This window comes from Magnolia sinica, chromosome 6 (genome assembly GCF_029962835.1).
Source record: "Magnolia sinica isolate HGM2019 chromosome 6, MsV1, whole genome shotgun sequence".
Lineage (NCBI taxonomy): Eukaryota > Viridiplantae > Streptophyta > Magnoliopsida > Magnoliales > Magnoliaceae > Magnolia > Magnolia sinica.
In genome coordinates, this window is record NC_080578.1 from 1881780 (window position 1) to 1904365 (window position 22586).

The 22586-nt window shown below is 44.2% G+C and overlaps 1 protein-coding gene across 1 annotated transcript; it reads right to left on the reverse strand.

Moving 5' to 3' along the window:
• Positions 1-631: 631 nt before the first annotated feature.
• Positions 632-16993, reverse strand: LOC131249452 (mechanosensitive ion channel protein 10-like). The gene is made up of 4 exons (XM_058250263.1): positions 16920-16993; positions 16671-16794; positions 13523-13816; positions 632-838 (listed from the first exon to the last, which is right to left on the reverse strand). Exons 1-4 carry the CDS (start codon positions 16991-16993, stop codon positions 632-634), a joined length of 699 nt encoding a protein of 232 aa, XP_058106246.1.
• Positions 16994-22586: the final 5593 nt, after the last annotated feature.

Here is a 22586-nt window from a genome sequence, read left to right on the forward strand (position 1 = left end):
TTTTTTGAATCATGCACTAAAATTAGCTTTCAAAATAGATGGACAATGTGGATGTAAGGCACATACATTACAACTGGCAGACTGAGTGGAGATACCTCGTTTCAACACTTGAGGTCTTGGTATGGATACCTAATGGGGGTGGCTAACATGGAGTCTATGTACTGACATGGGTGTGTACTAACGAGCTAACCCACAAACGGTTGGTGGGACATCAGTACACGCACTGTTGAAACCTTTCTAAACCCGGCCATAATATTTATTTGAACCTTTTGACAAGGTCACTCAGACCTGGATGGAGGGAAAACGCAAATATAAGCCTAATCCAAAACTTTTGTGGCCCCAAAGAAGTTTTTAATGGTGGGCGTTCAATCACTATGGTGTGGTCCACTTGAGCTTTGGATCTGTTTTGTTTTATTTTGTTTTTTTCTTTTTCTTTTTTTTTTTTTGGGGGGGGGGGGGGGCGGGGAAATGGATGGACAGTGTGGAGATAAAACACGTACATCACATTGGGCCCCACAGCGCCCAACACAACAATATATACACTACCGCTGGGAGAGATGTTGGCAGCACCAGCTGATCCGCATCCTTATTAAACCGCTCCCCAGACTCCCCACCAAGAGGATAGTTGTTCTTACTGTTTAATCTTTTCCTTCATTTCAGAGATGATCTCCAATGAAGTAGAAACATCGACTGAAAATTCAATGATGTCACCCATGTCGGAACTTCTGCTGAAATTGCTGATGGGCTTTGTGAGTAACACCACATTGGGGTAGTAAATCCTCTCGTTGTCAAAACGGATGAATGTTGTCGTCAAAACTTCCATCTCTTCCACCACCATCTGCGCACAAAATCAGTTCAATGCTGCAAGAAAGAATCGAAGCACATAGATTGTGTTTTCATACAACAAAACTCTAAATTTGATGCTTTCATACATTGATCAATGAACACTGTGAAGCTGGTAAAGCCAGCAGATCCGGAAGATGGTAAGGCCATCTCTCTACAGTGGAAATGGCACGGTGACTTATCATTTGGAACCGGCCATCTTTCTGCCCCTATTGGGGATTGCACGTGGACTAGATGATGTTCACCTTTGATTAGTGGCCATTACAGTGAGGAAGAAGAAATAGTTCACTGTCAAAACATTTTGTATGGGAAAGTGAAGAAAGGTGATGTAATGGATTGTCTAATAAGTGTTATTTATTAAACACATGGCAGTCATTATCATCGTGAGTGGATGGAAAGCCCCGAATGCCCTTGATTCTTCATCCTTCCGCGTCTAATGTGGAGATGGCTCTACCAAAATTGAGTTCTTCTGGATAATGATAACACAGAAAACCATTTGCAACTAGTGCAGTACAGCTAGGTTTCAATTCAAAAATATTTTGGTAGTGGGAAATGCTAGAAGTAACCAAATATGGAATTCTGTTGATAATACATGTAAACAGCCGTAAGACTAGCTTTGGCCCAAAAGGGACTAGGTATGGAGGTTGGATAACAACAATGAGTGAGCAAGCTATTTCAATAGTATGCATATGTTTTCTTTTGATAACACCATGTTGTTCAGTTATTTCTATACAAGACACTTAAAGAATAGTTCCATGAGAAGTAAGCATGCCAACAAAAGGGAAAAAAAAAACAACAACAACAAGGCAGATGGTATTTTCCAGCAAAATTCATTTGAAATTTTTAGATTTCAGTATTGTGTCTCAACTATAACAACAAACTTGGCAAAAAGTACAGAAAGCATGTATTTTTATAAACTCCCGTTGGATCTGTGAAAATTACAAGTAATTACCTGTAAATAAATAATCATTATTTGCTTAGAAAATTTGTACTCGTAATGAAGTTGACAGGTAGTGTCTCAACATGGCGCAACTCTATAAGCCCCACAATGATGCAGGCATTATTTCCGTGTCGTCCATTCATTTTGCCGAATCATTTTAGGGCACGAGTCTAAAAATAAGACATATCCAAAGCTCAAGTGAACCACACCACAGGAAGGTTGGAATAATGACATGGCTTGTTGACCCCACTATTTTTTGTGGTGTGGTCAACTTAAGCTTTGGATCTACCCTGGTTTTTGGGCTCAATATTCCCTAAAATGATCTGAAAAATAAAATAAAATGAATGGATGTCATGAATATTGTTGAGGTCAAAATCTGGACCACCCTTTGCTCAATGCTGCAAACTCAAAACGAACCCTGGTCCTACACAGAAAGGTGAGCAAAGGAGTCCCTAGCTTAAATAGGGGACCCTCTGATGCCTAAGTTAAGCTAGGGAACTGGGTCTAGTTTGCGTAATGTAAAGAGAGGGTACGAGATATTGCGTACCTACTGCAATGGGGTCCCTTTGTATTTATACCTGTGGGTCGGGCAGATCGTGTCCGTCAATCTCGGCATGATTTACTCAATCAAGCGGATATTGTAATCGTGGAGATATCCTCCATAATCTTTGGATCGTGTATCGCATCGTGTCTTAATGGGGCGTATCACTGGGCATAATCTTCGGCCTACATCCATACTTGGGCTGATTTCCCAGCTCGGTACTCTGAGCTCATGGTCAAACGGTCCTCATTTGGACTCGGACTCATCCTGTCCAAGTTTGCGGCTGAGTACTAGTAGTCAGGGTTCATAGTCGAGGTATTGGGGTCGGAGTCTGTCGAATGTGCCCGTCCCGGGCCTTAGTCCTCGGCCTCTGAGTCGGAGGTAAGTTCTGTTCAGTTGATTCACAGCCGTGGGCCTTCAAATGAGGATTCCCACCCAGAGTCATGACTCATCAAGGGAGAGTTCGGTCCAGCCAAACCACTGTAACTTAAGGGTCTACCCTGACCCAGAGTGATGTTTTCCTTCCGAGGCCTTCCTTCCAACTTTCGAGCCTTCACTAATCGGCCTGACTTGTCTAGGTCAGATTTTCCCATAATAGAAGTCCCCTACTTTCTTGGTCTGACTTTGGACCTGGAGAGTAAATGCTTAGGGAAATGAGGAGACGCCTCTACGCCTCCACTCATGATGATGGTCTGGATAATTAAAGTGCAATCACTATGACGATTACGCTTCAGAGGATGTGTGTAGTACGGTAGCTGCAACCCTTCGACTCTTGACCTCTGGACGAGAGACGCGTGGCGGCGGTTACGATTCATAATCAACGAGGCAAAGGAAATGATGTCACGTGTTCATAAAAGGATGAGAAGCTGCCTGCACCATAAGTGGCATTTAATGCTGATGGGGATCGGACATGGGACCGCGGACTCGAGCATATCGCCTCCTTCCACGTGTCCCCTGGGTTCAGTGCCGAGCTGCCTTCGCTTCGGAGACAGCTATCCGCAATGATGACATTGAGCGATGGGGGGGGGGTTATAAAAACCCTTCATCGCTCTCATTCACATTCTCCTTCTTTTTTGTTCTTGCTTCTTTTCTTTTCATTCCCTTTGCTCCATTTCGAATTGCTTTCTACTGGAAAGGGGTTTTTCTCGTTGAATAAAGGGTTTCCGTTAGTCGGAAAAGGGATTTTGCTTGGAAGAAGCCACCGGAGTAGAGAAAGTTCCTACAGGAGTTTATTGTCTTCAGCGTAGTGAGTCTTCCACCGTTTTAACTTAATTTTTTCTATGTCAAGCAATTCTAACAAAGTTGAAGAGATTCAAGGAGCGGGGGTCGACTCCGAGCCAGATACCACCGACTCAGGGCCCGGGACTATGAAGGCCCCTTCGAGGCTATACCATTAAACTCCTCAGTCGGGAGGACTGTGGGTCCGAGGACCGAGAGCCGAGGCAAGAGACCGAAGAGGGCACTTAGAGGCCCCGTGAGATGGTCTAAGGCCGACCCATCAGGGGGTAGATCAAAGGCAGTGGTTCCTGTGGGCTCGGTTCTAGTCGAGTCCCAGATGGCCCAGATTCGCACCGACTACCAAATCCCGAACTCAGTGCACATCCGAGCTCCTTCTCCTATGGATTAAGTGGGAGCTCCCGCTAAGGGGTAATCAACGTATTCACTAGTGCCCTTCAGTGCGGGCTTCAACTCCCCATCCATCCATTTGTGCATGAAATTACCGCACACCTGAGAGTGGCCCCGAGCCTGTTGGTCCCGAATGCCTGGCGCATCCTAGTCTCCACTTTCATCATCTGATCCTGGGTGAAGAATCAAAGGCTGACACCAGACGAGTTCTTACATCTGTACATGGCTAAGTAAGACAAGTCCGATGCATCCTGGTATTACTTCTCAGTCAGACCCCATGTATCCCGAGCTCGATAACCCAGCTTCCCACTTCCATCAAAGATTGGAAAGTGAAATGGTTTTGGGCCTTGGGGGAATGGGAGGCACCTGCATCTGAGATCAGCAAATTGCAGGTTCGGGTCCCCACCAAGTTCACCAACCCAGGTTGAGCACTTTTCATATAGTGTTGCATTCTGTATGTCTGACTCACCTTTTTGTGTTCTAACTTGTACTCTGCCTCTGCTTATAGTCCAACTGAAGGGGTCCCCTAATATCTCTCCTCTCTAGAAGGCCCAAGTAGCTAGAGCCAGAGTGCTTGCCGAAAACCAGTGCATTTGGTTTGAACTTATCAGCAGGGAGAATCTTTTTTTTTTTTCAGCAGGGAGAACCTAGTGTCGTCTGGTTTCTGTAGACTTCCGCCTACTCCGTTTGCTTTGGGTAAGCAGGGTAAGGGTCATAATTGTCTGATTATTCTTCTACAGGTTTTGCTTAAGACTGATTTTTTTTTTTGGGCAGGAATTGAGGCAGGTGGCTCAAAGAAGAGGCGGCTGGTTATACTGCGCCCTCCAATGAGCGTGGTCCTCGCTGTCGAGTCGAAGACTAAGGTAATGACAAAGAAGAGGAAGACCTCTGCTGCCGAGCCTACCCTGGATGAAGCCGTGCTTGTCCCAGCTCTAACCTCTATTACCGAAGTGCCAGCCCCCGAGGCCCCCGTTAGAGCCGAGCCCATCACCATCTCGACTCCGACTCTTGAGGGGCATCCCTCCGGGTCTCCACCCCAAATCCCTTCTTGCCCCCATGGGATAGGGGAGAAGTCATTGGGGAGACTCCTGATGCCGATTACCCCCGTCATGGGGAGACTTTTGAGGCTCATGCTCACTTTGCTGCCCACCTCACTGCTGTCGAGGTTGACTTCCTGGCCGACAGAACTAACGCCTTAGTTAGGTATACTGCCACGCCTAAGGCTACAGGTCAAGCCTCCGAGGCCAGTGGGGTTAGGTGAGTAGCTGACCCCACCCCTCCAAAAAAATTTCCCCTGGCTACTAGATGGTGTTGTTGACTGAGTGGGCAACCAAGCATGTGCCGAAGTCGATCATCTCTAACACTCTTTCCCACAACTAACCTCATTTGTGAATGATTACGCCGCGGTCTACTACAGTCGATGCCTATGCTCGTCACGGTTAAGGAAAGGCTGAAGGAAATGGATCAGCTCGAGGCAGAGAAGGTCAAGCTCGAAGCAGAGAAAGCCGAGCTTGAGAAGCTTTTGGAAGCTTCAACTACCAAGCAGGAGGAATTAAAGAGGATAGCGGACGAGGGTCGGGCGAGGGAGTTGACACTGCAGGGCGAAGTCAACCAACTCCAAGCTCGCTTGAATGTAGCTGATCTTGAAATCATGCGTCTGCAGGGTGTCATTCAGTGCATGGAGGCCTCGATCGATCGCCTAGAGGTGGACAATGCGGAACTCGTGTAGGACCCGGGAGGGCGAAGCGAGAAGTTGTTTAGGGGTTGACTCAGCAGAGGGCTGTTCTCGAGGCCTGGGCTACTGTTGAGCTGGAAAAGCAGCGAGGGGAGCTCGAGGCTTCGGTGTCTTCGCGGGTTGTTGCAGCTGTGGTGGAGTACAAGGAATCTACAGAGAGGTCCGAAGAGTTGGATAAGCTATATCTTTATGGCTACAACACTTGGTTCTACGCCTGCCTTGCCGAGGTCCGAGAGCTCCACCCCGTCATCAACCTTGATGCTATTGGTGTGGATGAGGCCGAGGAGGCTGGCCTAGCTTTGACTAATGTGCAGGAGCCCAAGAACACCCGAGCTATTGCCAAGAAGGCCCTCAACACTCAGCCCCTTAGCTCGGTAGCTGGTCCCTCTTCTCGGAGGGAATGAGATACTTATCTTTTTTTATAGGATATTTATGGATGATAATTTTTAGATGGATTATTATTTTTTAACTATTTGACCCTTGGTCGAGGGCATGATTTTATATGTTGATTGCTGATTGATGATTTGTAGATGCTAAGCTTTTAAGTGAACCGACCCCTTGAGAGGTCAGCCCTTATTCTCTGTGAATGGCAGGCCACCCTTAGTCGTTTTGTGGACTTTTATTATAAGATGAGCTGACTCCTTCTTTAAGGGACTGGTTCACCTAAGGGCTTCATCTCCGCACATGGGAGATAACCCATAACTGTTTTATAGATTTTCACAGGTTAATGAGCCAACCCCTTCTTTAAGGGATTAATTCGTAGAATTCACCTCTGCTTATGAGAGGTGACTCTTTGTAGTAGATAAGCTAAATAGGCATACCATGTAGAAAAAGTGATTTATTAAGAGCCTTAAAAGGCTAGTAGATCTGAACTGTATATTTATTGAGGGCCTTAAATGGCCAGTAGCTTTTCTTTATGGATAGTAGATTTTCAAGTGCTCAGCATTCAAGGGGTGAGGGAGTGTGTGCCCTTCGAGATCTTCCAGGTGATAAGAGCCCGACCTTGTTGATCTGACTACCCAATAAGGCCCTTCCCAGTTTGGTCCAAGCATCCCCGCTCCAAGCTTCGTGGTGCTTTGGAAGATGCGGCGAAGGACCAACTCACCTGGCCGAAACCGCCTCGTCTTGACCCTGGAATTGTAGAATCGTGTTACTTTGCTGATGTCTAGGTGTGATTCAGAGTTTGGCGACTGCTCTGGTTTCTTCGAGCAGGTCAAGGCTTGCCGTAATCTGCTCAGCATTCTAATTCTCCTGGTATATTCTGACCTAAGTTGTGGGGAGGCCGATCTCGACTAGGACGATTACTTTCAAACCGTAAGATAGTGAAAATGGGGTTTCCCTAGTAGATGACTGGGCTTTAATCCTATAGGCCCATAGGACAAACGGGAGCTCCTCTGCCCAGTTCCCTTTGGCTCCTTCTAACTTTGTTTTAAGGTGGTGCTTGATGACCTTATTTACAGCTTTCACCTGCCCATTAGACTATGGATGACAAGGTGAAGAATATGCATTCGAAATGCCGAGCCCCCTACACATGCCTCTCAATTTGTCGTTGTCAAATTGCTTCCCATTGTAAAAAATAATGGTATGTGGGATTTCGAACCGATAGATAATATTTTTCTAAACGAAGTCGGTCACCTTTTGCTCTGTAATCTTTGCCACTGGTTCTGCTTCAGCCCACTTAGTGAAGTAGTCAACTGCTACGATAGTGAATTTAACCTATCCCTTCCCTGGAGGTAAAGGTCCAATGATGTTGATCCCCCACTGAGCGAACGACCGCGATCCACTCATAGGGGTTATTTCTTTCGCAAATTGCTTAGGCACGACAATGAACCTCTGTCATTTGTCGCACCTCTGGACATAACTCTTGCAATCTTCTTGAATGGTCGGCCAAAAGAACCCCTAATGGAGTATCTTTAAAGCTAAGGCTCGACCACCGGAGTGATTTCTGCAGATTTTCTCGTGGACCTCTCGGATTACGTAATCTGCTTCATCGAGTCGGAGACATCTAAGATAGGGTTGTGAGTGCCCTTTTTTATATAAAGTTCCGTCCATGACTATGTATCATGCAACCTTGATTTTCAGGCGTCAGGCCTCCAACCTGTCTTAGGGGATTTCGCCAGATGTGAGGTACTGGTAAATCGCGTCCATCCAACTCAGAGTGGTCTTTACTGGATTGACCATTTCCTGATCGGCTCGATCGATACTTGCGCTATCCAGAAATTCCACAGGGACGATCCTTGGAATCTTCCCCTCCGTGGCCGAGGCTGGCTTTGCGAGGGCGTCGGCCTAAGAGTTCTCGATCCCTGGAATTTGATTGATGATACAGCTTCCAAACTTCTCTATCAGCTTCCTGGCCTCACCCAGATAAGCTACCATCCTTGTTTCCTTGGTCTCATATTCGGTGGAGATGTGGTTCACAACGAGCTAAGAATCGCATCGCACCTCAAGAAGCTAAACTCCCAGACTCGCCGCCAGTCTGAGTCCCACTAGCAGGGCCTCATACTCCACCTCATTGTTGGAGACCTTGAAGCTGAGTCTAATAGTGTATTGGATGGTGGTTGAGTCAGGCGCAACCAGGACAATCCCTGCCTTCGCCCACTTAGAATTGGACGACCCGTCCACATAAAGAGTTCATCTATTGTCTTTATCCGACTCTGCGTCTTGGAGAAGTGGAAGAGCCGGTGGGGCAGCGGGGATTGCCTCCATGCCCGTGTCTACCACTTCTGCATTCGGACAAGTGAACTCTGCTATGAAATCGGCCACTGCCTAGCCTTTAATTGCAGCTCTGGGGCGATATTGGATGTCGAACTCCCTAAGCTCTAATGCCCACTTAGTTAATTGACCCGACACCTCGTGGGGTTCTGAAGAACTTGCTTGAGGGGGGAGTCAGTTAGGACAAGAATAGAATGTGCCTGAAACTGGCGCAACCTCCATGCTGAGAAGACTAGGCTGAGTGCTAAATTTTCTATACTTGGGTACCTAGTCTCTGCGGGTACCATTGCTTTGCTCACATAGTAGACGGGATGTTGCCTTCCCCCCACCTCTCTGATAAGCAAAGAGTTGATGGTCGAGGCTGAGACCGCCAGATATAGGAACAGGGGCTCAACCTCTTCAGGTTTGGATAGCAGGGGTGGCGAACCTAGATACTGTTTTATCTGCTGGAACGCTTGTTCACACTCTGGGGTCCACTCAACCTTCTTATGACCCTTCAACTATTGGAAGAAAGGGAGGCATTTGTTAGTGGCTCGGGATATGAATCGTCCGAGCGCAGCTACTCGCCCTGTGAGGCATTGAATTTCTTTCGTCATCCAAGGTAAGCTCATGTCGAGCAGTACCTTGATCTTGTCTGGATTCGCTTCGATGCCTCTCTGGTTGACTTAAAACCCAAGGAATTTGCTCGAGTCGACTCCAAAGACACACTTAGCAGAATTCAACTTCATGTGGTATTTCCAGAGAACCGACAAGGTCTCTCCGAGGTTCGCAATGTGGTCAGTTGCTTTGACGCTCTTCACGAGCATGTAATCAATATAGACCTCCATGGTCTGACTGATCTGCTTGGCGAACATCTGGTTCACTAATCTCTGATATATCATCCCGACATTCTTCAGGCCAAAAGGCATGACCCGGTAACAGTAGAGACCTTTGTCCGCGACGAAGATTGTCTTCTGCCTGTCTAGGGGTGCATAGCAATCTGATTATATCCGAAGTAGGCATCCAGGAAAGAGAGCCGCTCATGTTCGACCGTGCTGTCCACCAGCAGGTCGATCCAAGGCAAGAGGAAGCTGTCCTTGGGGTAGGCCTTGTTTAGGTCTAATAGTCTACACAGACCCGCTACTTCCTGTTTGCTTTCTTTACGAGGACCACGTTTGCGTTCCATTCTGGGTAATGCACCTCTTTAATAAACCTGACACTAAGGAGCTTTGTCACCTCATCTGGTATGGTTGAATACCTCTCAGGGTCGGATGCTCTCCTCTTCTGCTTTATCGGCTTATGATCTGGGTCCACATTCAGCCCTTGAACTGTAACATCGGGACAGATGACGTCATGTCTTCGTGCAACCATGCGAAGATGTCCTTGTGCTGTTGCAAGAAGGTGAGAATCTGAGACCGTTGCTTGGAATTCAGTGATGATCCGAGCTGAACAGGTCTACTCGGGTCAACTTCCTCGAGTGGGACGGTCATTAAGTCCTCAGTGGAGGAGTCTTCTACCGCAGCTCTGGGATCGAGGACATTCACGGTGAGGGCTTGCTTCACTAAACCCTTTCTGACTGCCATAGAATAACACCTTTGGGCTTCCTGCTGGTCTCCTCGGAGATATCCGACTCTTCCTCTGCAGGAAACTTCATCATGAGATGATAAGTGGACACGACCACCCTCATTGTGTTGAGGGATGGTCGGCCCAGTATGACATTATGCACTGATGGTACGTTCACGACGAGGAAGTCTACCAAAAGTGTAACCTGATGCTACCCCTCCCCTGCTGTTACAGGGAGGGAGATGACTCCTTTAGAGATCACTTTATTTCCGGCAAAGCCGTATAAGAGGGTCTTCACAGGTCGGAGACGAGACCTGTCGATCCCCATTCTTTTGAATGCCTCAGAGTAGATGATATCGGCCAAACTTCCATTGTCGACCAAGATGCGGTAAACTTTGTGGTTAGCTATAGTCATAGTTACCACCAGGGCATTGTCATGCGGATGTTGGATTCCACGCGCATCGTCTTCTGTAAAGGTCAAGCTGCAGGGACTCACTCGGAGTTCTTTCCTTGTCCTTTCAGCTAGGTGGACGTAATGCTCGAGTCCGATCTCCGAGAATAGGCTTTGCGAGCCCTATTCGAGTCGCTGCCTTTAGAGGAACCGTCATAGATCGTGTGGAACTCTGCAGGTTCTTCTGTGGTCTAGTTCGGTTGGTCTTTCCTCCGAGCTGACTTCTCTTCTCAGTGTATCACCATAAATGACCCTTGCAGATGAGGGTCTCGATTTCATCTTTGAGATCCACATAGTCACTGGTATTGTGTCTATGGGCCCAATGGAAGCAGCAGTATTTGCGCTTATCTCGATAATCTGTGTCGGCCTTCATGCAAACCGGCTAGTGTAGGAGTTTCTGGTCCCCGATATCTACAAAGATTTGTTCTAGAGAAATGGTGAGGGGAGTATACGAGCTGAACTTGCTCTCAGGTCTCCTACTTAGTCGGCGATCACGGGAATACCTATCATCTGGCCTCTTACTCAACGACTGCGGTTCTTCTTTCCTCAACTTCTTCCCCTTGGAAGACTACTTCGTGGCTTGGACATTTTTGCTAGAGTTGAAGAACTCCTCGTCATTGGTGTATTTCTGAGCTCGGCTAAAGTAGTCGATGGATTCTTCCTAATTGAGAAGACGAACTTCCCTTCCCCAAGTCCGTGAAACATGGCTGAGAGTGCCATCTTGTCATCGTAGTCATCCACCAGTAGCGCCTCTTCATTGAAGCGGGTGATGAAGTCCTTAAGTGGCTCCTTATTTCCCTGCTTAAGGGTGAATAGATGGGTCGTCGGCTTCCGATTCTTCTTACTACAGATGAATTGGGTCAGGAATGATCTACTAAGCTTTGCGAACGAGCCGATCGACTTTGGCTTGAGTTTCCGATACCAATTCCAAGTAGACCCTGAGAGAGTTATCGACAAAGCCCTGCACATCATCGCATCCGTGGCTGACTAGATTTACATCCAAGAATGGTAGGATTCCACCTGTTCTGATGGGTTCCCGGACCCTGAGTACTGGATAACTAGAGGCATCCTGAACCTTAGTAGCATCACTTCATTCATGATTTTAAGGTGAAGGGAGGCTCGATCTCTTCCATCATTGCCTGTACCGCAGTTGGGATGGACACAGGTTGCTAATTTTGTTGTAACGTCTTGATCTGGTCGTGGAGTTCCTTAAGTTGAACTTCCCGAGGGTTTTGATTCTTTGCCACTGCTTCCTGGGGAGCCTCTGCCGCCTCAAGCGTTCTGCCCCATCTTCTTCTCTCCAGTTGATGGTGGAGGTTAGTTGGGGTTAGAGCCGAGGTTATAGAGACGTAAGATGGTCCTGCGCCCCGAGTGGTATCAAGGACTCGAACAGAGCGATTTTGGGATGCAGCATTCTGTGTAGGATTGGGAGCTCATGTTGACTAATCTTGGGACACCCTGACCCAAGAACTAACTTGCTGTGGTGGTTCCTTGGGTGCCGGGGTCACCTCCACCACATTGAGAGGTGGTGGCTGCAGACTTTGTTGCACCTTTATCCGAGTAATCTCGTCCTTCAGCATTTGGATTTCATTCTTTAATGCTTTGTATTTCCCTCCTCGGCCCCGTGTCTGCTGAGACGGCCCTGTGGAGCTGATTCAGTATGCAATAGTGAAGATGATTGATGTTGTCTGCTTGGTTCGGGCTCCACTGATGTCACCTTCTTCTTTCTTCTCTCCATTTCTGGTAAATTTTTCTAGCTTTTTATTTAAATTTCCCACAGACGACGCCAAAAAATGTTAACGTTAAAATATGGACCACCCTCCGCTCAATGTTGCGAACTCGAAACGGACCCTGGTCCTACACAGAAAGTTGAGCAAATGAGACCCTAGCTTAAATAGGGGACCCTTCGATGCCTTAGTCAGGCTAGGGAATCTGGGTCTAGGTTGCGTAATGTAGAGAGAGAGTGCGAGATATTGCGTACCTGCTGCAATGGAGTCCCTTAGTATTTATACCTGTGGGTCGGGCGGATCGTGTCCGTTAATCTCGGCATGATTTACTTAATCAAGTGGATATTGCAATCGTGGAGATATCCTCCACAATCTTTGGATCGCGTATCACATCGTGTCTTAATGGGGCGTATCACTGGGCGTGATCTTTGGCCCACGTCCATACTTGGGCTGATTTCCCAGCTTGGTACTCTGAGCTCATGGTCAAACGGTCCTCATCCGGACTCAGACTCATCCTATCCAACCTTGCGGCTGAGTACTAGTAGTTGGGGTTCATAGTCGAGGTATTGGGATCGGAGTCTGTCGAATGTGCCCGTTCCGGGCCTTAGTCCTCGGCCTCTGAGTCGGAGGTAAGTTCTGTTTAGTTGATTCACAGGCGTGGGTCTTCAGATGAGGATTCCCGTCCGGAGTCATGATTCATCAAAGGAGAGCTCGGTTAAGCCAAACCACTGTAACTTAAGGGTCTACCCCGACCCAGAGTGATGTTTTCCTTCCGAGGCCTCCCTTCCAACCTCCGAGCCTTCACTAATCGACCTGACTTGTCCAGGTCGGATTTCCCCATAACACAATCAATGAGTTATGTACCATCCAATACGCATATTATTACACTCAAATATGATTATAGAAATATGGAATATGCTCTATTGAAATATTTGGAAAACCGATTCTGCACCAATGGGCTTTGAATTTCATATTTACCAGATCGAAATTTCAGATGAGTCAACTCAGCTCTCCCCAAACTCAAAAGGCGACTAGGTAAGGACTTGTTTTAGTTAACTCAGTCCTAGTTCAAGCTAAATATGCACTCAATCTATTTGCTTTTACACCAAACCTTCTGGTCTTATAGTGACTTACTTAACTGAGTTAACAAGTTAATCATTATTTTAAATTGCATTACCATGTTCATTACAAAGCCAAGCCAACGAAAGACAATTGAATTTGATTATGCAAGATTGAAGTTCAAGTTAAAAACTTTTGGACTTTGCCTAGAATGCATTTGGTAATGCAAATAAATAAAATTCGAATACCCACTCACACGTCTACCATCTCCTACGAAAGTATTATGTCCACAGATTTTATCAAAATTTCAATTGCACTATCATACAAGATATACAAGAAAACTCACCTCAATGCCGTCAATGACACAATGATCACCGACGTCGAAAGGGTTCTGCGTGAATAAAAAGACCATAGATTCAAACATGGTCTTGCTAGTGTTCCCGAATATGAATCCCAACAGTAGTAATTGGGACGTGATGACAACTATGACATTCGTAGTCGTGACTCCTGTCACTAGCAGAGACGTTATGATTATAATCACGATGAAGACTGCATTTACTAGCTTGTGTAGCTGCTCCATCAGTGCCTCTCTCTCATTCAAGGAATGAGTAAGATCTCTTTGCTCGTGAAAAACATCTACCTACGAGAAAGCAAAAGGTTCAAGTTACTTGCAGATTATGAATGTTACTTTGAGTTGAAATCTTAAAAATCTCAGATGAGAAAAGTCGAAGTTAAGTCCTCATTCGGGACCTAATGTTAGACTTCTTGTTTGGATGCAAGTAAAACCCAGTTATATTGTTTCGACTGTAACAGGTTCAGATCAACTTAGGCCTCAGCAAGTCCATTAGGCAGGTCAAGAAATAATTTAGCAATATATTTCTTATAAAAATACAAATAAAATATAAAAATCCAATATGGTCGGATCTGATTTTCAGGGCATCCTATCATCACGGTGGGGTTCACCTAATTCACCACTAGATGGCATACACACAATGAGGTGGGCCACAAAGGCAATGGTGTATAAGCCAGTGAATAAGTGGATAATAACTATTACACAAGATGTAAATAGCATTTTACAAGCACGTGAATAACTGCAGAATGAGCTTATTATATAAACGAACCACCCTTGTCATGTATATATATTAAGAGGAAAAAAAAAAAACTTTGATTCTCTGCTAAAGTATGATGCATGATACACATGCACTTAGAAATTACATGGAATTTGCATGCATGGAATGCAAGTAATTCAACTTAAAATGTTTATATTGTGGGCCCTGCCTTATATGTAACAAGAAGCATATGGCATGATTATTTGATTACTTGGCTATTAGATTGTGTTGGATCAATGGCCATGAGGCCCTCTTGATCCAGACCGTTCGTGGTGGAGACTAGAGTACTCCTCACAATGGTTGGTTAATTGAGCCATTAATTGCATTTTATTGTATGATATAAATAATATTTATTTTGCTATCCTTTTTTAATAATTTTTTACCATTGGATTTCAATATTAATGGTGATTAATGTTACAACCACTGGAATGAGGGATCTTTCTCTTAAGGCATTGAATATCCTACCGTTTTGATTGTTGATTGGAGGCTATATAAAGGGATATCTACCCTATTCGTAAAAATATATAAGAAAAATAAGAAAAATACATATTTCTGAGAAAATCTCAAAAAAAAAAAAAAAAGAAAAGAAAAGAAAAAAAGAAGAAGTTTGGATAAGCAGCTTCTAAGCGATCGCAACATTCCCCTCCTCCTTGACAACGTTAATCAACGGTATGGATTGTCTAAAAGTGCAACATATTTTCAGTGGTACCAGAGACAGGTTGATTGACGAAGGTCGGCAACTGCAAATAGTGGCTGGTATACTCATCAGATCTGGGCCGTAGAACCGGACCGCTTCTTGATACATTACCTATCACAAATCTAAATGATGATATCTCAACTATCTAGACTTGGAATTGCAATCCATCATAAGCATAGCAATCGGGTGATCAAGGAGACAAGGAGACAGCGTGGATTGAGCAAACAAACTATGTCATCAAGTTGATCATCAAGCCACATGGAACCCGCTTTCGGTAAAAGGAAAACATTTAGGCAATTATAGTCAATTCCTTGATGGTGTTAATCAACGGTCCAGATTGTCTAAAAGTGCAACATATTTTCATTGTGAACATTGATTGAATGGCTAGAAATTAAAATATCCTATGATCATAATTCAATTAACAATTGTCTACGAATTAAAGGTTAGGATTTCTTTACCAATATGATTTATTTTAGAACTGCAACTCAGTGACAACCAAATTTAACACATCCAATTTGAGTTGATGTATGCCACATATACAATTTTTAAGTGCTTGCATATCAGGTGTCATATGCCGGCCACCAGAGTATCTAGTCTCCACTTTCTAACTTATTGTAATCTTAATTTTGAAAGTTCATTTTCCACCGTCATTACACATATTCCAGTGTATCCCTTCTCATTAATTGAGGCCCACAAACTGAGTAATCTGATGATCTGTTCTGTGAGAGGCAAGCAATTCGGATCATCAGGAGGAAATGAAGCTCAATCAATGACCGATCCTCTGATCCTCTCAATATCAGTTGGTAAGATCTAGGAAATTTTCAATGGCTTTCAATCTATTTTAGAAATCAAGTATTAGGATCATTAATGAAATGTGACAACATAAAAACACAATATTCATGGTAGCAAGGAGAATATGGACGATTTAGATCATCAGGCTCTGGGCTCAGAGGGTGCCACTTCATGATTTATCCCGAGTTAGGATGAGGGAAAATGAACCCTTAGTCCCACAACACCATTTCCAAACTATTTGATACTCCGGCAGAATATGATATTTGATAAACAGGGGACCAGATGTCAGCGGTCAGAATGGTTTGACTGATCATATTATTTCATTATTCTCTACTCTTTTGAGTGTTATAGTGTAACAGGTGCAGGCTTCTGAGTTAGTGTGTATTAACCCATAGCTCAGTGTAGTAGACAGAGTACATTTCAAATTGTAGCCATTAGCTTGAGTGCCCATATGGTGTGTGTTATAAAAAATAAAGAAATAAAAAAATAAAAAAATAAAAAATAAAAAGAAGAAGAAGAAGAAGAAGAAGAAACCTTCATTACTGTACATAAAAACCATTATCTAGAGATGAGCATTCCCCAAGTTTGCCCTACTAAGTTCAGTGGGGCCAACTGCATCATTTTCAAGATAGAAATACCTGATAGCATCAACCATACTGGAAGTAGGGGTGTCAATTGGCAGGGTCTGGGGCTTAAAAAAAAAATAATCAGAATTTTGAATAAGGCCGCCTGACAGCCCAGTCGAAGCAATTCAAAATCTGACCGAGATCTACCCCAGGCCCAGCCCATTGACAGCCTAATTGGAAGGCAGTTTTGTCCCAAGATGATTTCACATCCATCCAATTTGGTTTTTTTTGCTTTAAGGATGGGACATAAAGAAGACAACTTAAACTTACCACCATCTCAGTAAAAGCTGACTCCTCGATCTTTCCCGTCTCTCGGTCTCCTTCAAAGAGATGGAATATGTGGTCGACCTCATCCTTCTTGAAGAACTTCCGCAGATCGTCATTTTCTATGTAACTGCATATCAAAAGCTTCATAAAAATGTGGACCAATCAAACGGTTGATTTATGGGCCATTTCAGCCTTTGACATGTTGATGAAGAATATTAATATAGGTCGACCTATTGATGGTGTGGCCCATACTATGAACGGTTTGGATCACGGAACCATGATGCCACTTTCTTCAACCGAAAACTCTGGCTGGAGAGTATCCTCATGTTTCCGATTCATACTAGTATAGTCGTGGGCTAGTGCTGATATGCTGCGTCCCATGGGGATGAGGTTTGGGTACCATCTAATGTGGAGCGGATTGCGGACAGTTTCATGGCAAAGATGGGTCAGAAAAGGCCTGATCGACGACAGAAGTGATCTTGACCGTCGGACCTTAGATCGGGCATCTCTCACAATCCGGAATGAGTTATTGGGCATAAAATATATGATTTGGGGGTAGAACAAGCTACTTTAGCAACCCAACCCCGCTATGCCGGGTTGCACAAGCAGGATTTGCGAAATACCCCTAGATCAACGGTCGTTTTCCTATTTTAATTCCATTTTTACTATAAATAGTAAGTTTTAGTTTGGTTATAACTCTTCATCCGTTGAGCTTTAGGAGTCGCGCTCAATGCGAAAAGAGCTTAGAATAATTAGTAGAATAACTTGGTGAAGCCAAATAGGACACTTACTATTTTTGACTGAAAACTTTGTGCACTAGTAGACTTCACGACTTGTCTATAAATAGTCAGTTCACTATTTATAGTAAGTTGTGAATTGTAGGAGTTTTAGTTGTAGTTTGCTTCTGATTTCTCTCTCATTGCTTGGTATCCCTATTTCAAGGGTCGTGAGCTCGTTTATTTAATTCATTAATCAATTTCAAATTTTATAGAATTTATTTTCTATTTTGCTTGCTTTCTTTCTCGTGGATTCGAGGAGCCTTTGTGAGGAGTCCATAGAAGTTCCGTGGATTCGGGACAGTAATCCTCTTGAGAAAGACAATGCTCGACCTCATCACATTCATCCCTACGTCACCACCCCATTTATCCCGAGTTCGGGATATGTTGTGCCTTCGATGGGCCACCATAATGTATGGGTTTTATCCACACCGTCCATCCATTTTTTCATGGGATTTTGACTAAAATGGCCTCATGGTATGGCCAAACTCAACAAATAGCTTCTTTTTCATATATATTCCTTCATTGGCCCTTTGATCACTTTTTTGTAGATGAGAATGCCCCGACTTTAGAACTTAGTAACATACAAACCTTTGAATGTCGGAGAAGCTTTGTAGCTTCAATCCCGAGGTATATTATGATCAATACTTGGTGAGTGGGTTCATTGGAAGCTAGATTCAATCCACTCATCCTCTTTGTAGCCCACTATTTTTTTGGGAAGGCAGTAACCTTATGTTGATATGAGCTCTCTGTGACCCATAAGACCCAATAGATGATAACGGTGGTCATTCATGGCTAACTGTTTCCATGTGGTGTGCTCCACATGATCAATGGATGTGGATTATTCTTCGAAGCATGGCCTTTCATCAAATTCCGACTTCAACAGATAGAATGGATTTGAGATGTATCTCACGGTGGGCCCTAGAGACACGGTCGGAAGACCCTTTAAGTAGGGTTGCAGGCCATTTGAGGACCCATGGTTACTTTTCTTATACTTTTCTTCTTCCTTTTTGAACATGTCTTCTGAGGACCCACCACCATCCCCTCCGACTACATTTTCCAACGTACAGTCACTACCGTTAACTTCTCTGACACATGGGTACCACCAACCACTTCTACAACCATAAAAATGAGTATTATTCTTGTTCTAATGACCACATTTCTTAGAGATAGAAGTCATTGATATATGAGAGATATTTTAAATGAATTTTTTATTTTATTTTGTTGTAGAATAACATTTTCTTAAAGATAAAAGCCGCTTTTGGTTGTAATAGACAGTAATGATCATAGTTATTGTTGAGAGAAAAAGTGATTGTCAGAAGGGGTTTGAGGTATAGAGGGATGGTTGTACTTGTCATGTGAAAGACAATGAATGAGATATAATTTGAATTTTGTAACATATTGCCTTGGTTGAAGTGGATATTACATGTTAAGGGTTTGGGTTGTCATATGTTAAGGGTCTAGGTTATCATGAGTTAAGAATCTGGGTCGTGATCATCATATGTTAAGGGTTTGCATTGTCATTTGCTAACGGTCAAGGTTATTATGTGTTAAGGGTAGTTTGGGTTGTGATTGTCATGTATTAAGGGTTGAGGTTGTCATGTGTTAAGAGTCTAGGTAATGGTTGTCATGTGTTAACGGTCTAGGTTGTTATGTGTTAAGGGTCAATGTTGACACATGACAACCTCGACCCTTAACACATGACAACTATGACACGAACCCTTAATAATGACAATGTAAACCATTTATATTATGAAAACCTAGATCCTTAACATATGACACTCACGACACTATTCCTTAACACATGACAACCTAGACCCTTAACATATAACAATCAAGACTCTTAACATATGACAACGATGACCCATATCCTTAACACTTGATAACCTAGATCCTTTACACATGATAACCTAGATCCTTAACATATGACAACCACTTTAACCAATGCGATAAATTAGAAAAATCAGATTATATTTCATTTATTGTCTTCCATGTGACAACCACAATCATCTTTCTACACCTCAAATCTCTTCTGATAATTACTTCTCCCCACAATAACAACCATAGCCATTCCTCTCTATCCACAACCAAAAGTGACTTTTATCTTTAAAAAAAATGTTATTTTACAATAAAATAAAATAAAAAAATCAATTCAAAATGTCTTCCATATAAGAGTGGCTTCCATCTCAAAGAAATGTGATCGTCGGAACAAAAAAAAAAAAAAAACACTCTTTTTTAAAGTCATAAAAGTTATTAGAAGTGCCCATATATCAGAGAAATTAATGGCAGTGAACATATGCTGAAAAATGTAGTAGGAGTAAATTGTGGTGAATCTAAGGAAAATATGTTTGAGAAGTAAGGAGAATTCCTAAAACAAACAAGGAAAAAAAGAGATATAGATCCAACTAAGGAAAGAAGAAGTACTGGGGGTATTTTGGTCTATTAATTCTCCAAAAGTAGATAAATAGCCAATGAAAAAATATATTTAAAAGGGAAACCATTTGGTATGTTTGGAAATTAATTAGGTTGAAATCCCTTTTCTATATCATTTTGAATCCGACTCCTTTTCTTATCACAAATGGAAAATCTTGATTTCATGCATTGCTGTATTACATGTAGTGATTAAATACAATGGTTGATGATGTGACCCAGTTAGATTGCAACAAGATTTTACTGACAGTGGATTCTATCATTTTAAGTTCTGCTGGCGGCTGACAGTCCACGGGGTTTTACCCAATCCGCCTTCGTCCCATTGTGTACTCATCATTAAAAGTGATGTATAGAAAAAGGAAAGAAGATGGCCGCAGCTAGACTGAAGATGGTAAATCTTAGTTGTTAGATTAGATTCACTATACCTCTTTTGTTCAGTTTAACCCATCACTCTGCTATGATTGTAAGCCCTCATGCCTTAAGTTGTGTAGCGATTATAGCCAAAACGGATCCAACGGCTTAGAAAATGCAGTTCAAGCAGAAGCAAATGGAAGACACTAATGGTTTTATATATATATATATATATATTGTTGAGGTCAAAATCTAGACCACCCTCCACTTAATGCTGCGAACTAGAAATGGACCCTGTTCCTGCACAAAAAGGTGAGTAAAGGACACCCTGACTTAATCAGGGGACCCTCTGATGCCTAAGTCAGGCTAGGGAATTTGGGTTTAAGTTGCGTAATGTAGAGAGATGGTGCGAGATATTGTGTACCTGTTTCAATGGGGTCCCCTGATATTTAAACCTGTGGGTTGGGTGGATTGTGTCCGTCAATCTCAGCATGATTTACTCAATCAAGCGGATATTACAATCGTGGAGATACTCCATAATCTTTGGATCATGTAGCGCATCGTGTCTTAATGGAGTGTATCTCCAGGCATGATCTTCGGCCACGCCCACATTTGGACCGGTTTCCCAGCTCGGTACTCGGAGTATCTTCATCCGGGTTCGGACCTCATCCTATTCGAGTTTGTGACTGAGTACCCGTGGTCGGAATTCATAGTTGAGTCATTGGGGTCGGAGTCTATTAGGCGTACTTATTCAGGGCTTAGCTCTCGGCCTCTAGGTCGAGGATGAGTCGGTCAATTCGGAACTGTAGCTTTTTGAATGAAGATGAGGACATGGATGAGAGCTCGGCTTGGCCAACCTTCTTTGGATGAAGATGAGGACGAGGATGAGAGCTCGTCTTGCCCGACCTAAGGTCGTAGTCCAGAGGTCCGTTCACACTTGACATGTTCTCCTTCCGAGGCCCTATTAATTGGTTCAGATGGCTCAGGCCGACCCTGTTTAACCCTGTCCATATTTCTCCATAACAGAAGCTCTCTTAGTCTAAGCGCAGACTTAGAGAGTAAATGCTTGGGGAAACGAGGCGACACCTCCATGTCTCTGCTCATGATGACGGTTGGGATGATTGGAGCGTAATCATTGCGACGATTGCGCTGCGGGTTACGTGTGCAGTACGGTGGCTATGACTTTTCAAATTTGGACCTTTGAACGAAGGACACATGGCGACAGTTATAATTCGTAATCGTTGGAGCAGAGGAAACGATGCCACGAGCTTATAAAGAGGCGAGAGGCTGCCTGCGCCATAAATAGCTTTTAATATTGATGAGACTCGAACCTGGGAATGCAGACTTAAGCTTATCAACTCCCACCACGTGTCCCCTGACGGCAATGCCTAGCCGCCTCGGCTCCGGGGACAGCTGTTCGGAATGATGACACTGAGTGATGGGAGGGTTATATAAACCCCTCTCGCCCTCATTCACATTTTCCTTCTCCTGTATTCTAGCTCTCTTGCTTCCTATTCCCTTGCTCTTTTCAAATCACCTCTGCCGGAAAGTAGTTTTTCCTCGCTGGATAAAGGGTTTCCGATAGCCGGAGAAATGATTTTGGTCGGAGGAAGTTGCCGGAGTAGAGAGATTTTCTGCCGGAGCGAATCGCTTTCAGTGTAGTGAGTCTTTCACCATTTAGACTTTTTCTTTTACAATGTCGAGCAACTCTGATGAAGTTGAGGAGGTCCAAGGAGCGGAGGCTGACTCCGAACCTACGACCACCTACTCAGGGCTCGAGGACTCTGAAGGTCCCTCGACCCAAAGAATTGCGGGTCCATGGACTGAAAGCTGAGGCAAGAGGCCGAAGAGGACACTTAGAGATCCCGCGGGACGGTTGAAGGCAGGCCCATCGGGAGGCAGACCAGAGCCATTAGTCCTCGGGGGCTCAGTTCTGGTCAAGTTCAAGATGGCCCAGATTCGCGAAGACTACCAGATTTCGGACTCGGTGCACACCGATCTCCTTCTCTCATTGATCAAGCTCGTCTTCCTATTGAGGGGGAGATTGCTATATTCACTAGCGCCCTTCAGTGCGGGCTCCAACTTCTCATCCATCTGTTTGTGCGCGAGTTTACTGCACAACTGAAAGTGGCCCTGGGCCAGCTGGTCTCGAAAGCCTGGCGAATCCTAATCTCCACATTCATCATCTGGCACCGGGTGAAGAATCAGAAGCTGACGCCGGACGAGTTCTTATATTTGTACATGGTTAAGTACGACAGGAACGATCCGTCCTTGTATTACTTCTCTGCCAAACCCCCATGTATCCTGGGTTTGGTAACCCAATTCCCTACTTTCAACAAAGATTGGAAGGGGAAGTGGTTTT